Source organism: Dermochelys coriacea, chromosome 3 (genome assembly GCF_009764565.3).
Source record: "Dermochelys coriacea isolate rDerCor1 chromosome 3, rDerCor1.pri.v4, whole genome shotgun sequence".
Taxonomy (NCBI): Eukaryota; Metazoa; Chordata; order Testudines; family Dermochelyidae; genus Dermochelys; species Dermochelys coriacea.
In genome coordinates, this window is record NC_050070.1 from 162,005,644 (window position 1) to 162,022,441 (window position 16,798).

A 16,798-nucleotide genomic window follows, 5' to 3' on the forward strand; every position below is an offset into this window, starting at 1 on the left:
TTTACTTGCCTCACTGCACTTCTGGAAATCATGTTTGAATTCTAAGCAATAAAATAATGCTTAGGAGTTCCCTTTATGAATCTGTCTGTGTGTGTATAATGAGAAAAACCTGGTTCATCACATTCTGGTTGCACACAAAAAGATATATACAACTTTTCAAAATGTCTAGTTTGTGTATATTTAAGAGGTTTTCATTGTTTCATGTACAATGGAAATTTATTTAATTGGATTTATATGCAGTATATTCACTGAACAGATCTATTATTTACTGAGGGCATTTCCTGCATGTGGATTATTCCTTTAACTTGTGTTCATTTGAAATGGTATCTAATATTTTAGGTGCATGCACAATTTTGGATAGGCCATTCTACTTTCTTCCATTAAATGTACAGAGCCGGTACCCAGGCCAAATTTTTGTTTAAGGGTAGGAAAGATTATTGCAATGCCCTCTCCTGAGCTTTTAAAATCAGGCTGTTTTATAATTATTGGTGTTAGACCAGGGAGCTTCTGGTGGTACACTCAGGAGCAGGACTGTGGTCAACTGTGGATTGTGTGTGCCTGATGTGGGTAGTGTGTGCACAAGTGCACACACAGTATTTGAAAAGAAAAGAAAATTAAAAAAGAATCAGAAGACAACACGGGATATGTCTCCAATTAATATTATTCTTTCCATCTGTTTTTAGAGGGAAACTTAGTCATATGCACAACAGCTGATTTTACAATACACTAACACCTGTGTATGAGACATGGTTTTCTTAACACTTGAAAGAACATGCACAAGATTTATAAGTGCTTATACGGTACCTTACCTTTTTGGTAACTTGAATGGTCTGGCTGGTCTGAAGGAAAAAAAAAGAATTATTGAATGTAGACAAAATGCACTAATACTTGTACATTAATACTTTTTTCCTGTGCAGTTCGAGGGAAGAAAATATTTTAAATTGGCATATTCTATCGTGGCATTATCCAGAAAAATGGAACCCCAAAAGGTACCCAAATAAAGCCCATTTCAACTGCTAATGATGTTGCTTCTTTACTAGAAATCTAGCTCTACCAAAGTTATTCTGAATAGCAAGAGAGAACAGGCACGAATGTATTGGTTGCTAATACTTGCTCTTCTTCAAATGGATCTTATTTCATGGAGTAATAATCTTCAGTATACACTTCGTATTTTAAAAAATTGTAATTAAGATGACCAAAAAGCGGTCTCTGGAGGAAAACCATAAATCCACTTAAAGATTCAATATCTATGGATATGACAAACAGATGTTACAAAGATGTAACTAAAACCACAGTTTCAGGTGAAGTATGAACTTGGTTTTACTTTCAATGGTCATCTTTAATACTGTTGCTATATTCTGTAGACAGAAGACACTAACTAAAGTGACTTTTTTTTGTGAAAAATGGTCTCTTATAGTACTAAATTCTCAGGTCTCTGAAAGAGTACAGGTTTTCTAATTCCCACACCATGCATTAATGGCTTAGAATTTATGGGAGGGCTTCTGAGATTGTTCCAGGCACAACTAAAAAAGTCAGTTTGTTTAAGAATAAGATACATTGTCTCTGCAAGAGATACTGAGTGAAATCCTGGCTCAGGGGAATGAGCTGTACCATTATAGGCATCTTTGTACAGGTACAACCGTGTCCACACTCGGGGGCTGTACTGCTTTAACTCCATATGTTTCTAAACCAATATAGTTACGGTAACAAAAACAAAAACCATCTATGTGTAAAATAGCCCCTAAAAAGTTAGGACTCTTTAGACCAAGCAGAAAGCACAATCTTATGTAGAATAATTTAACAGACCACTTCACACACATGCTGACAAGCACTGCTGTGATAAGAAAGGAATAATCAAAAATAAGTTTTTCAAGCAATACTCAAATTTAAAGCATAAAAACTACATGTTAGCATACCTATTACTGGGCATCATCAATGACACACTCCTTACATCAGCTGTGAAGATGAAAGAACAGATAAAGCTAGACAAACTAAACCTGGTTTCTAATCCATCTTTTAAGCATCATGGCTAAGTGTTTGTGGTCTGGGTCAAATGATACAAAGAATAACTACAACTCTTAACTACTTAATTCCTGTATCAAAAGATAAATTAAAATGAAATAGCATTTTGAATGTAACTGTACTTTAGAAATACAAAGGAATCACAAGAAAACAAACATTTTAATTTTATAACCAAAGTAGGGCTAAAAGGCATAAGTCCTTAAAAAACAAAAACAAAACTAAGCTTTGTAGACAGATATGTTTTATTGGAGGTTGCCCTCAGCTTCTAGAATATTAAATAAAGCATTTATTTTCCTACTGCTTGCTACAGAAACTGGTATTTTGATTAAACCCAAGCTGACTACTTCAAGAAGTTGAACACGCATTTGTAAATTATCATGGAAGTCGTCACTACTGATGGAGCAGGTGCTCGTAATTCCCAGAATTTATAGGGAAAAGGGAAAGTCACATTGCATTTGGTGCTGAACAAATTTGGAGACTTGACATAATGGAGGACTTGAAAAATCCATCTGCCACTGGAGAGTAAGCAGCTTTTCCTGACGTGTAGAAGAACCTATGCCAAATTCTGCAGAATTTTACTTTTCCTTTGACTTTAATCAAACAAAGCATTTCTATCCCTTGCTGTTGCGAAGATTAAATGCATTTCACATTTGGAAGGTTAACAATGCCGTGCTGTCTTGCTGGGTCTGGAGAGAGAGAGAGAGAGAGAGAGAGGACTGTAGTACCCCTCTCTGCTGCTGCTGGTCCTGCTCCTCAGAGTTCTCCTATGATTTAACAGACTTAACAAAACAGGCTTGATTGTTAGCTTTTACTGCTGCTATTCTGAAATCTGTGGGCAACCATCAAGCTGACATCCCACCAATTGTACTACTACTTGAGAAAGCTACGAGCAGCAGAGCTATTAACTGGGATATAAATGGGAGAATATAGATTAGCAAACATTGCTCTGTGTTAGCAGCCAGGAAGCTGGAGGGAAGTGGTAGAATGGCAGAATGCCCAGTGCCCAGCTACAATAGCCAGGAAGCTGAGGAGGCATTGTGGAGTCCCTTACCTATGCAGAAGATAGGAGGCTTTAGGATGGGAAGGAGAAGAGAGAGAATGCTCCTTCCCTCCAGCAGCCAAAGGGGGCTGGCACATTTGAAACCTTCCTTTTAGCTGGAGGGTGATATGAAAGATGGAATCTCTAAGAGGGATCTAGGAATCCCTAAGCAGGATCTAGTAGGAATCTCATCACCCTTCCCCATTTCTAGGAGGGACTGGACTTCTCACCATGGTACTACCTCTGGACAGTGGGGCCTTCCCATCTTTCACAGTGGACTCTGGAAAGTAGATTTTCTCTGGCAAATAGGTGCCGGCAAAAAAATTTTAAGCCTTGATGTAACAACCTTGATCTAGATTCAGAACTTCCAGCCTATACGGCAAACTCCGTCAGGCAATCATTGGGCTTTTATTGTCTCTGAAAAGCACGACACGCATATAAATCTCTATATAAATATTAAAAGAAAAAAAAAACATCTCCATGTAAGAAATTAAGATAGGGTACCATTTTTCCACCTACATTAGAGACCTACTTAGAACATCAATTTTATTTATAGGTTTCTCTGTCATGTTCATTATTGTAGCATATATCATCACACGACCAGTAAACCTACACTTATCCTTACAACATCCATAGGGAAGGGTTACAATTCACTATTTACAGATCAGGAACTCAAACAGAGAGATTAAGGCCAAAATTATCACATGTCCACTAACTTTGGTTGTCCAGTGTGAGAAACTTAAAACAGAGATGCTGAAAAGTCTCAACTTCAGCTGAGGTCAATGCAGTTACCTCTAAAAAACCATCAAATTAGAAACCCAAAATTTGTAGCATCCAAAACTAGTGGACTCTCTTGAAATTTTATGCCTAAGTGACTTTCCCAAGATCACACAGGAATTCTGTTGCAGAGTTAGGAACAGATCCCAGATCTACTCATTCCTAGGACAAGACCATCCTTCCTCTTTCAGGCCAATTGGTAGACAGCGTGGCTGAGTGCTCTGAATGTGGTAAGGACAAAGTTCTGCAGACCACTCTCAAGGTATCACCAATATATGGAGAGGTTTCTACTCAAAATCATTTGAATCAGAGTTGAGTAGCAATAAGACCATGTATGAAAAGAAATGTTCACATAATCCAACAAGCTTTGGGATTACCTCAAAGCCATAAGGCTTATAAACAAGAACAAACAAAGGGCAAATTAGATAGAAAGCTATAATTAAATGCTCTAGAATTTTTCAGTATGACAGCCACTCTCAATTTACGATATCGTTCCATATAACTATACAAATTATGAACCTTTAGCTTCATTCATGTAATAAAAAAGGTAAAAGCTCTGGTGGCATGATCAGCTCTTTGAGTAGAGGGCTGAGGGAAGAAAACGAAGGAAAGATTTTTCAACTCAGGTTGAAGTGCAAGAGACAGGTGGATATCTACACTCTTAGCTTTAGTACATTGACCCAATGGCCAACCAATTTCTAGCCTTTAGAAATAAAAGATCTGCATTTCAATGCACGTTCTGTCACCTGTGAAAATGAATTTCACTCTCTAATCTGGACATAATTACAAATAACTGAACCACCACACCATTTGGCACAACTGGCAGCATGTAACCCAGAGAGATCGGTCCGGTATTGGAACGGTATGGGCTATTGCAAGCAGATTTGTGATGTGTTGGAAGGGTTGTGTAGAGAAGTTTGCCAAGCACATGCCTGACTCGCATCAGTTCCAACAGGCTTCATTTTAATCAGCAGATAATTAAACCATAAAAACAGAAAAAATAATTAAGTAGCTACTCTATAGCGACAAATACTCTTCTCTCCACAAAACTGGCTTTCCACTGGGGTGCTCCAGAGAACAGAGCACTCCCCTTTCCCCAAACACTCCACCCACCTCAGGCTGCAGAGCTGCTGCAATAGTTTCCATGGCAGCTACCCCCTCTCTTCAACCCTTAGCTGGTTCATCTGGGTAACACGGCCACACCTCTACCCTTGTCCCCAAAATACCCCCGGAAGGTGGTCTGGTTGGAACAATGTATTACTGAAGTATGCTGTGAAACCTTCCCAGCAGAACTGCAACAGCCTGTTCAGTCAGACAAGGCTGGATAGGCAACTGTGTTCATTTTGCATCTGTCTCATAATTAGGGCTCAATGAGCATTTCCATTATAAGTCTATCGTGAGGAGTCTTCGTACAAAATGTTTTTCCTAGGAAAAAGCCTCATTTTCTTTTATATGGAATAAAAAAAACCCCTCCAACTTTAATATCTTTGTGAAAACAAAGCCCCTCAAACCCACATTTCCCTTCTGTTTCCTCTCTCCTCAAAGTATATTCAGCGCTGAACAAATGACGATGATTAAGTCCTTCAAGTCTGGGAAGGTTAAAGGTCACACCTGCTATCAAATTGTTTTCTTTCAAAAGGCATGCATAAAAAAAATCTGTGTACACCAGAATGAATTCCAGCAGTGTAACCAATACCTTGCAGCTGTTATAATATCTTTATTACACTGGTCAGTAGGAAAAGTTATCCCCACAAACTTCACTAAAAAATTATTTCATTATGCCCTAAAATTCAGAAATGCATAGCAAAATGATCTTTCCTTCTTAATTAATTAATCCTACTGTGTGTAGTTTTTAAAGCACTGTACTTCTATTTAATTCATTTATGTAACTATTAAACTCTAAAGAAAGTTTTGGTGAAGAAAAAGATTGCTCATCAATCTTCGTGAGAAAGGAACTGTAGATTTTGTAAGAACTTCACTGAACACACTAACAGTGTACGTAAGTTACCCATATAAGAAAGCCTAGCTGAAGAGGATTCAAATTCAACTCAAAGCTAAAATACCTCTGTGCTTAGCACAACAGGGGTAATGCTGAAAAGTGATATAGCAAGGATTTAAGATAGGACAATGCAGGATCGAATTGCTGCGTCATAGCACTAGTACAATTTCAGTAAACCCTATGGAAAAAACTGAAGAGGGAACCTTGTGGTGGACCTGAACTCATCCACAATTTACTGTGAGCCCTCCACCATGATAGTTGCAGCCCTCATACCCCATTCCATCCTTCCCTAATGGTCCATCCAGAGGCACAGGATACCATTCACAGAGCTGTTTTAGGCTGTGTGCAGACTCAGCAAAAGCACAATGCAGCAGTTCACATGAGAAAGATTCCCTCTGCAACCTCGACTAGCAATTTAGTTTTTATTTTAAACAGCAAGGAGCAGAGTATTCTGCTATATTCTGTCTCCAATGCTCTACATTGGAGCCAGTCTGTTCTTAGTTACACCCAGGTATTCCCATAGACTTCAATGGAGTTGCACAGGTGTAACAGAGGGGACAGTTTGGCCCCAAACTCTTAGCCTTTGGATATAACAAAAGTATTATTAATTCACATCATGTGTCTAACTTTCACCTGACATTTCCTTGCATAAAGCAATGTTGCATAGCATGTGCCTCACTATAGAATCATAAAAACGTAGGGCTGGCAGTGACTTCAAAAGTTATCTAGTCAATTCCTTGTGCTGAGGCAGTATCAAGTATATCTAGACTATCCCTGACAGGCATTGGTCAAAACTATTCTTAAAAACCTCCAGTGGTGGAGATTCTCCAGGTGGACCCAGGACAGACCCCCGAAGCACCCCACTAGCTATGGCCTTCCAGTTTGGCAGTGAACCGTTGATAACTACTCAGAGTACGGTCTTTCAGCCAGTTATGCACCCACCTTATAGTAATTTCATCTAGACCACATTTGCCTAATTTGTTCATAAGAATGTCATTTGGGACTGTGTCAAAAGCCTTACCAAAAGCAAGATGGATCAATATGGAACTGTGCTAATTGAATTTAATGCTCATCAATAAAAGTTACGCATGGTTTGATGCTTTTAGCAATCTCTTTGGTTCTTTGACCTAAAGTGCATTAGAGGAAAACAATTTGCAAGAAACCCGAACGTGTTTAAGGAAAAGTGGTGCTCCTTAAAATTACATAGAGCTTTTTTCTCAGCCCTCCCATTGCACTTCTAGGTTGGGAGAAACTCTTTTTACCCCACAGATAGGAACTGTCATACTAGATCATTAGTAGATGCTCAAGGAGGTGCTAGAAATGCTACAGAAGGCTGGTATGGATTAACCAAACCACAAGACCATGGGAAAATTAGCAAAATAGGCTGTGGTTTGAAACATGTTTAGCCAACAAATTTTCACTTTAAAAAGAACTTTCCACAGTGTAGACTGTGTAAATTGTGTTTAAAAATGTGTTAGCTGGGTTGACAAATGACCAGTCAGCATTTTTTTAAAAGCATACCTTGCCTTTTCTATGCTAATGTTTAAAAACCTTGTTGGTTAAAACCTGTTAGCTATACACATTTCAAAACACAACCTACTATAGGCATAGCTGGTTCCTTCCAAAATATTAAAAAAAAATCTATTATAACTATAGATATTCTTGTTACCCACGTAAGTGTTCAAACCTTCTCCAAATCCTGTTAAGTTCCTGACCTTTTCAAATGTTACCTTGTAATAATTTAATTGAATGTCCTCTCAATTATTAGAAAGAGTGAACGGAAGTTCCTGACCCACATTCTCTATACTATTCATTGATTTGTATGCTTTTATTAGATTCTCTCTCAATTGTCTACTCTTCAAGATAAACAATTCCAGTTTATTCTATTTCTCTTAAAGAGAATTTTTCCATGACTGACTATTCTTTCACTCATTTCTGAACCTCCTCTTTTTTGCTATATCCTTTTGAGATAGAATGACAATAAATGAACACAGTATTCCACAGGGGAGATATTAATGATTTATATAGCATTTTATTTTTAGTACTATTCTCAATCATATTCCTTATATATCCTCAGATTTTGTTTGCCTTTAAAACAAAACAAACAAAACAACAAAAACGGCTGCCCCACAACCACCCAAGGAGTTTATTAAGCTCTTTGCTGTGATGGTCAGGTCTCTCTGTCCAAGTTGTTACAGCTCACTTGGAACTCAGTAAGGTACATGAGTAATTCACATTATTCCTTTATATGCACCATTGCTTTGCATTTGTCAGCATTTACTTTAAGTACAGTCATGTTTCTCATTTAGCTAGCATGGTTAGTCTCTCTGAAGGTCCCCCAGTCTTGACTAATCTAAACAGCTGTATGTCATCTGCTAATTTTGACACTTCATTCTTCAACCCCTTCCCCTGATCATTAAACACAGCCTTAGTTTAATCTAAGTGGCACCCCGCTTATGTGGCACCCCATCATTATCCTTTCACCAGGAGAACTGACCATGTAAGCTTGTTTCCTCTCTCTTAGCCAGTATGATCCAGTCCATTATTTTGCCTGTCACTCTTTGTTTCCTATAATGACGCTTCAAAAAGGTGCTAAAACAATACTGCTTTATACTTTTGCCATAGAAGTCACACAGATATAGAGAACTGGCATCTAGTTATTCCTGGCAGATCTTACAGATGGTGGGACAAGAATATGGGTTCTGTTATATTTGTGTACACTCCCTTAGTACAATGGGGGTCTGTCCCATGATTAGGACTCCTATGTACTACTGCACAAAATATAAACAAACAATTATTAAAGGAATTTACATACCCAAAAAGGCTTAGTATACAAAATTAGTCTCAAAGTAATTTTAGCCACTAACAAAGAAATGGCAAGAGCCCTTCTGTTCCCACACCACATAACTAAGGTAAAACAATTGTTTAAAACTGTTGTTCAAGCTGTGCAGAGCACATATCTGTCTATCTAGAATCCCAAATGCCCCCCATCATTGAAATATCTTAAGCCTCTCCCAAATATTTATGGACTTCTCCTTAACATATTTGTTAAACCAGAAAGTGTTATTTCTATTTTACCAGTAGGGAACACGGAGACAACTTAAGTGATTCACTCAAATTTATAGGTTTCAGAGTAGCAGCCGTGTTAGTCTGTATTCGCAAAAAGAAAAGGAGTACTTGTGGCACCTTAGAGACTAACAAATTTATTAGAGCATAAGCTTTCGTGAGCTACAGCTCACTTCATCGGATGCATCACGATTAGCTCACGAAAGCTTATGCTCTAATAAATTTGTTAGTCTCTAAGGTGCCACAAGTACTCCTTTTCTTTTACTCAATTTATATAAGACAACTATGGGAGAGTAAGGAATGGAATCCCCTTTCCTTCCTAACATGAACCTCAAATAAATCTTTATTTATGCAGGCCTAATAGTAAACAATTGGATCCTAAGCACCTCATCACTTGAGGCACTTAAAATAAATCTAGACAAAACACTAGATATCATATTGAATGGGACAATCCTGTACGGGCAGGATAATGGCTAGACCAATGGCTTCCAATCTGTAGTTCAGAGAGAGTTGGCTGGGTCAAAGTGCTGGCTGTTCTCTTTGGCTTCAGCTACTAGGTTACACCAAAATACATTAAATATTTTCCACATAAACAATTGCTGCAATGGCACTAAGGATATTAAGTGATCACCAATAAGATGGTCCACCTGATAACAAATAGCTGAGAAGGCGGTCCATGAGAATCACTATAATGAGATGATAACTGCTGGAATTAGCCTACCTTGCTTGTCACCATGAAAGGTTTTCCTCCTTTCCCCCCCCTGCTGCTGGTGATGGCTTATCTTAAGTGATCACTCTCCTTACAGTGTGTATGATAAACCCATTGTTTCATGTTCTCTGTGTGTGTGTGTATATAAATCTCTCCTCTGCTTTTTCCACCAAATGCATCCGATGAAGTGAGCTGTAGCTCACGAAGGCTTATGCTCTAATAAATTTGTTAGTCTCTAAGGTGCCACGGGTACTCCTTTTCTTTTTGCGAATACAGACTAACATGGCTGCTACTCTGAAACCTATAATGAGATGTAGTCCACTGTCAGAGACAGTTTAAGAACCCAGAAGTTAGACAATTTAATAGGTCTTCTCCAGCTCCAATTTCTGTGATTAAGGTCAAAGACCATTTATACTTTACCGAATGAGTCCCTCACCTCCATCTTCCTACGGCAACAACTTGCGTCACTACTTGCACTTTGCTCTGAAGTTCACTCTTAAGAGAGTCAAAATAGTAAGTTACAAATAGCTATACGTACTGAAAGACTTATCATAGAAAGACTCCCCTGTTCAAGGATTATGAAGCAGTTAACACTGGCATTTTATTTTGCCAAGGGAAGTTCTCCCCTTTGTTGGTAGATCTGGTTACAAGTAGTGATAAAACATAGCTTTTTATCATCTACTACACTGAGGGATAAGCTAAAAGCCTGCAAGACAGAACTAGATCTGCATCACATTGTACATCTTCCATCAGGACTTACAACAGAAGCTAAATCCCTACCAGGAAAATAATTATGCTTTCAGCATACTGTTCACCATCAGAACCACTTCATCGTTTTTAAATGGTTTTTTTTGGTAATTAAACTGGAAACAACATCTGATCTTTAAACTATCATTCAATTTAATGATCAGATCAAGTTACCCTAAAATGTTTAACAAACAATACTGATTTAATTTTCTGTTATACCTTTCTTTGCTTCTAATCACAGACTGGCTCTTGAAACAGTTTAACCACATGAAGTTTGCACCCTTGATTTGTGCTTAGCTTTGCTTATTTAGACCTAGAAAAAGACAACACACAGCAGAACATTGCACCAATGTTGTACAAGTTCTCAAAATGCTGAATTCTTCATTTGATAACTATTTTTGTTTTCCCATTCGCAGAAAGCATTAAGAAAGGTGCAGAGAAACTTCTGGTCAACTTAAATGTACATTGACAAGCAGTAATCCAGAATGCTTTTGTTTCTCTCTCTCTCATGTTGTTAGGATGATATGGGTCTTAAAATAATACTAACTAAAGGTTCATCTTATAACAGGCTAAGGCAGTGATCTTGCAAAGACTTACACATGTGCTAACCTTTACGCATATGAATTATTATTTCAAAGAGATAGTTCACATGCATTAAGTGATGCATGGATGCAAGTCTTTGCAGTATAGAGGCCAAAAATCAAATTTCATTACAACTGTGACTAAAATATACATAACATGTCATATTTTTACAACTGAGACATCCAGTCTTAAGGGGTCTCATGTTTTGCTTGTATTCTATCCCATTCCTCAGATTATTTGGGACGTCTTGCCCTATGCTCACAGTAAATGTGAGCAACTAAAATTGCCGATTTCTGCAAGGGAAGGAAGTACAATTAAGAGAATTCACAAAAAAAGCTACTCTCTCTAAATGCTGCTTGCTACCACGGATGACTTTGCAAAGGAAACTTCTGCTCTGGTGAGTTAGTGTAGCAAACATATTGGGAGAAATCCTGGCCCTACTGAAGTCTATGGCAAAACTCCACCAATGTCTTTCTGGTAGTAAACCTACATTAAATCCATTTGGCAGTTTACTGACCCACTTTTGAAAAAGCTAAACCACTTTAGACATCTACTGATCATGAACTTTCAGTTGATGGCATGACAGATTCATAGATACTAAGGTCAGAAGGGACCATTCTGATCATCTAGTCTGACCTCCTGCACAGCGCAGGCCACAGAATCTCACCCACCCACTCCTGTGAAAAACCTCACCCATGTCTGAGCTATTGAAGTCCTTAAATCATGGTTCAAAGACTTCAAGGAGCAGAGAAGCCTCCCTCAAGTCAACCATGCCCCATGCTACAGAGGAAGGCGAAAACCTCCAGGCCTCTCCAATCTGCCCTGGAGGAAAATTCCTTCCCGACCCCAAATATGGCAATCAGCTAAACCCTGAGCATATGGGCAAGATTCACCAGCAGATACTACAGAAAATTCTTTCCTGGGTAACTCAGATCCCATCCATCTAATATCCCATCTCAGGGGATTTGGCCTATTTACCCGAATATGTAAAGATCAATTACTTACCAAAATCCCATTATCCCATCTACCATCTCCCTCATAAACTTATCAAGTAGAATCTTAAAACCAGATAGATCTTTTGCCCCCACTGCTTCCTGGAAGGCTATTCCAAAACTTCACTCCTCTGATGGTTAAAAACCTTCATCTGATTTGAGGATTGGTTTCAGCAGGAAAATAGGTTTCTGATGGGCAAACAGATGTGTGAAGAATTGAATGAAAGGATATACGAGTTTTGTACATGCTTAATTTGAGCTGGATATTTTTATTTTGATATTTAATGTCAGAGTGCAATTATATACTATTTTTAAAATTAAAGCTTATATAATGTTCAGAAATACATACCCCATAGATTACTTTTAAATCTAATTCTCACATAAATGCTCCAAACTTTCTTTCATGCTGTCCCGTATGGATAAACATCCTTCCTGAATTTATTTGTAAGGCCTCCGTTCTGTATTTAAGCTCCTTGGAGACTCATTTTTGCCATGCTGACATCTGATTTATACTGAGATCCCTAAAATAATTAACCTTTCCACACTTCCCTTCATGTTCCCTAAGAAAAGACCAAGCATCACCTCATCCATTCTGTTTGCTGGTTGTGCCCCTTCCCCCAGTTTATATAGTCTGTTTGACTGCCTTTATATGGTGAGTATGTTGGAACAGAAACCATGCCTTTTCTGTCTGGTAGGCCACCCAGCACATTATGGGTGCTAATATACAAAACCCTACACACCATGGATTTTATTTTCCCTCCATCTCCCTTTCACTATAAACCTAGATCTCTCAAGATATATTCTGAGATAATAGTATATCACATTAAATGTACTCCAAACAGGGCAACCGCTTTTAAGGACAATTTTTATATACACAACAAATAAGAACATTGCCAACAACACGCTTAAAATGTCTCATCACAGTTACCATATCTGTAGTAATATCTCAATGACAGAATTTATAAATTTAGTGCAAAGTATTTCTTCTTCTTAAGGCCTAAATGAAGTTTATATATTCTTTTCAAATGGCACTAAAAGCAAAGCTACACAATGCTTTGCAAGTTAAACAAAAGTTTTGAACTATTCAGGAAGACAATAAAAAGGCTTTTTATAATACCACCATGAATCACTATTTGAAAACAGCCAATAACTAATTTGGAGCAGACTATATTATTTCTAGATCCTTCATAAGTCTGAAGACATTTGTCTTATATTCCTTTCTTTATAATTACAGTGAAATTAACAGATCTGTTCTGATTACTGGAGTAGTTTTCAGCAGCTTTTTTGGCACAAAGTTACTCTTTACAAAATGTTATTTATATAAATATACATATTAAAAAAACTAAGCTGTTATTATACTTCCCAGTTTAATGTAGCAATGTAAGGTCATGGTCACATCTTGTATGCCTCTGATGGACAGGAAACGAACATGACCTAACAAAACACAATATACATATGGGGGGGGGGGAAATCTATCAAATGATACCAGACAGGACAAAACAGATGTATGTGAGCACATATTTTAATACATGTATTTCTAAACAGAAGGTTTTGCACTATTTTATTACAAGCTAACTGATTCAAATGAAGCATGTACAAGTTGACTCTGGAATCGGGAGGCTACAGATTTTCCATGTATTAGTACTTCAGCTGGTACATGCTTCAGGCTTCCTTCCTGTGCAGATGCAAGGACTTGTGAATCTAAGTTGCCAAAGGGTCCACTTCCACTTATTGCACAGCCCTGCAGGTGTGGTAAACTTTGATCCAAGTCTTTTTGAAGGAGGCAACAATCTATTAGAATTACTTCCAAAGTGCTAAATCGTTTTGACACATTATGGGGATGGGAAACGTTACCTTTTACCTTTCTGTATTATTAAATCTTCTTTAAAAACACTCTGGCTTACTTCAACAATTTTGTCCCCAGTTCAACAAAGCACTTGTATGCTTTAAGTTAAGCATGTACTTAAGTGCTCAGCTTAATAAGAATGGACTTAAGCATGGCTTTAACCTTTTGCAAATCAGGGCCTTTAAGGTCACATTCTGACATAAATACACGAGCATAGCTCCCATTGAAGTCTATCGTATTTACATGCCAGTATTGAGGTAAAATTTCACCTTATGGACTTTATAATCCTATGTATATGTCTACTCATGAGACTATGCACTGAAGGCAAACTCATGCCAGTCTGCCCAGGAAGCCATCTTGCACTCAATATTACTCACATGAGCAATATTAGCTACAATGCAAATGTAACCAATCCTTTGTGCTGGATCCAGAGGATGATAGTCAATTAGAGCCCAACACCACAGAGCCTAGACCTTTATTCTCAAGCTGTTGAAACTCATGTTTTTTAAGCAGAGGTCTCTGGTTCAATCCCTACTGTCAGTCAAAATGGTGGTGTAGAACATTTACATATAAATTCACATCCATTAAATGAAAATAAATCTTTGAAACCACTGTGGATTCTCCACAATAAAGCAGAGTTTGAGATTATAGTCATGTAACCATAATATGTAAATGTGCATACAGACAATTTGTACAGGAAGTCAATAATTCAATGGACAGTTTAAACCTAACTAAACTGCATTTCTATTTAGGATTTTCCACAGTCATCCCACGGAGCTATTCTGATATTAGAATTTTTAGAGCCACGGTTACATTAATTTTTGTTAATAGCAGCATATAAAAATGCATATTCAACAGCATACTAAAACATTAAGTGACTTAATATACCCATTTATTTGTATTTAAAAAAAAAGGCTTCTCTAAGCCATGTGCTGACTTTGCCTATTAAATTCACTAATCCTTGTTCAGACATCATCTACTTTTTCCTGAGAAAAATTCATTATTTGAAATTGGTTTGCTTATTAAGAAGCAAGTGAAAAAAATTCAGGACTTGGTGAAAATTTCAGTGGTTCAGTATTTTATTTATGGAAAAGAATAAAAACAGTGCTAGATTACTGATAAACTAAGAAAATAGGATAAATTTAATCAATGTTTGTCAGCATAAAAAAGCTATGAGAAGAATAAACAGTCAGCATAAAACCATCTGACAATGGAATCACTAGATACACAATGATCTTTTAAATTATACATAATAAGAATTCTGCAGAAGTATTCTCTTAAGGGATATGCCCAGTGAATACTGGAAATGTGAGAAAGAAAAATAATTTGATCATTGTTTCTAATGATCCTTTTCTTAACATTCATGACATTTTTTGCAGTTTTAATAAAAGGCAACAGAAGGCTGCAGATTCCAATCACACAACTCAAATTACATTACGTGGTCTAGTCACCAAAATTTTGTTGTTCCAGTCCACAAAATTCCATAATGCTGCTTAGAGTTGGCATTCACTAAATCACTATTCTGTGGTCTGCTAATAGTATATAGGACTGGGAGTAAGGAAAACCAGGTTATGTTCACAGCTCTGCTACCAAGTTTGCTATGTAAAATTGGGGAATTAATTGAGGGACAGATCATGATATCCTTACTCACAGTTAATAGTACCTTACACTAGGAGTAGTCTCACTGGAATCGATAGGAATACTTGAGAAGGTACTGAACATGAGTAGAGGTTTCACAATCTAGCCCTCAGTCTCGGTTCTCCAAAGGTATTTAGGCTCCTAACTTCCATGAAATCAATAGAAGTTTGCAGCCTAACACCTTTCACAATCTGGGTCTTAGTGCCTCAGGTTTACTTATCTTAATGTTTACAGGTGGGTAATTACCTAAACAGGTGTGCTGTAAGATGTAAATTGTTTGTAAACAAGCTTTGCGGTCCTACAGTAAAAAGACTACAGATTTTTATTATTGTCCCTCAAACTTTCCAATTTACATCCTTTTATAGTTCTTCTAATAACTACCATTTTCCCAGGGCAACAAATAGGTCTTAAATTGTTTGCATAGTTTTCATTTTCTTTAATCATAGATGCTTGAGACAGAGAATTGCTTGTATGATAGCGTATGGAAAGCAGACAACACTGTGCAATAAAACATGCACCACAGTGGAAAAACTATGTTGCAGATTAAAGCATTCATAATTTTAGATTCCAAGGTTGCACACTGAAAGAACCAAAGACTGAAAAACTGCTTCCATGAGGAACAATCAACAGTTTATTCCTTTAGATGATACAAAGGTGAAAAAAGTGAGCATTCATAGTGTAAATGACCAGATTGCTATGTCTCTAATTCATGTCAAACCTTTTGTCATTCACTTAATTATCGTAAATGAGCAACTTATTAGAATTCCCATATAATGCCTACAATTTATTTTGTTATCACCCTTAACACACATGGCACCTCCAACTAGAAACAAAATAAAGTTCAGTTTCCAGTATAATTCATATTGGTAAATACTCAGCTAAGTAAATCATGTCATGTGTACTCTCAAAAAAATGTTTCAAACCACTCAACATATAGTACATGCTTTTATATAACAGTAGTCACCTCCTCTCCTTATACAAGAGCAACGGCAATACTATTTTCAAAACTAGTTGTATTTCTGTAGAGTATGTTTAAATACATTCTATAATGTCAATGAATGATTACTAAGATTCCAGTAAACCCAGGATTTCTACATGTAAAAATAGTGTATTGTTCCACTAGTGCAATTGGAACAACTCGTTAGAATGAACATCAATGCAATATTGATAAAGACTTATTTAACAAGGGTGGTGGGGAGAAATCTCATACTGCGTTATTGTTGTAACAAAATTAATGTCAATTACACTCAGGAGGCTCAGACTTTGGTCCTGGGTCTACACCTTAAATCTGGGTTGCCATAGCAAATGTTCATACAATGTGTGAAAAATCCACATCCCTGACCAATTTAGCTATGCCAACCGAACATCAGTTGGACGCAAC

The 16,798-nt window shown here is 37.3% G+C and overlaps 1 protein-coding gene across 14 annotated transcripts in view; it reads right to left on the reverse strand.

Moving 5' to 3' along the window:
- The window catches only part of DISP1 (dispatched RND transporter family member 1), a 162,034-nt gene that overhangs the window by 20,084 nt on the left and 125,152 nt on the right, over nt 1-16,798 (reverse strand). For 13 of the 14 annotated variants that reach the window (XM_043511722.1, XM_043511719.1, XM_038393945.2 and 10 more), the window contains one exon: nt 810-839. In XM_043511722.1, the coding sequence (XP_043367657.1) occupies nt 810-839 (30 nt within the window). Of the gene's footprint in view, nt 1-809; nt 840-1,916; nt 1,952-16,798 lie in introns of those variants that run through there. The other variant, XM_038393952.2, reaches the window with a different exon arrangement.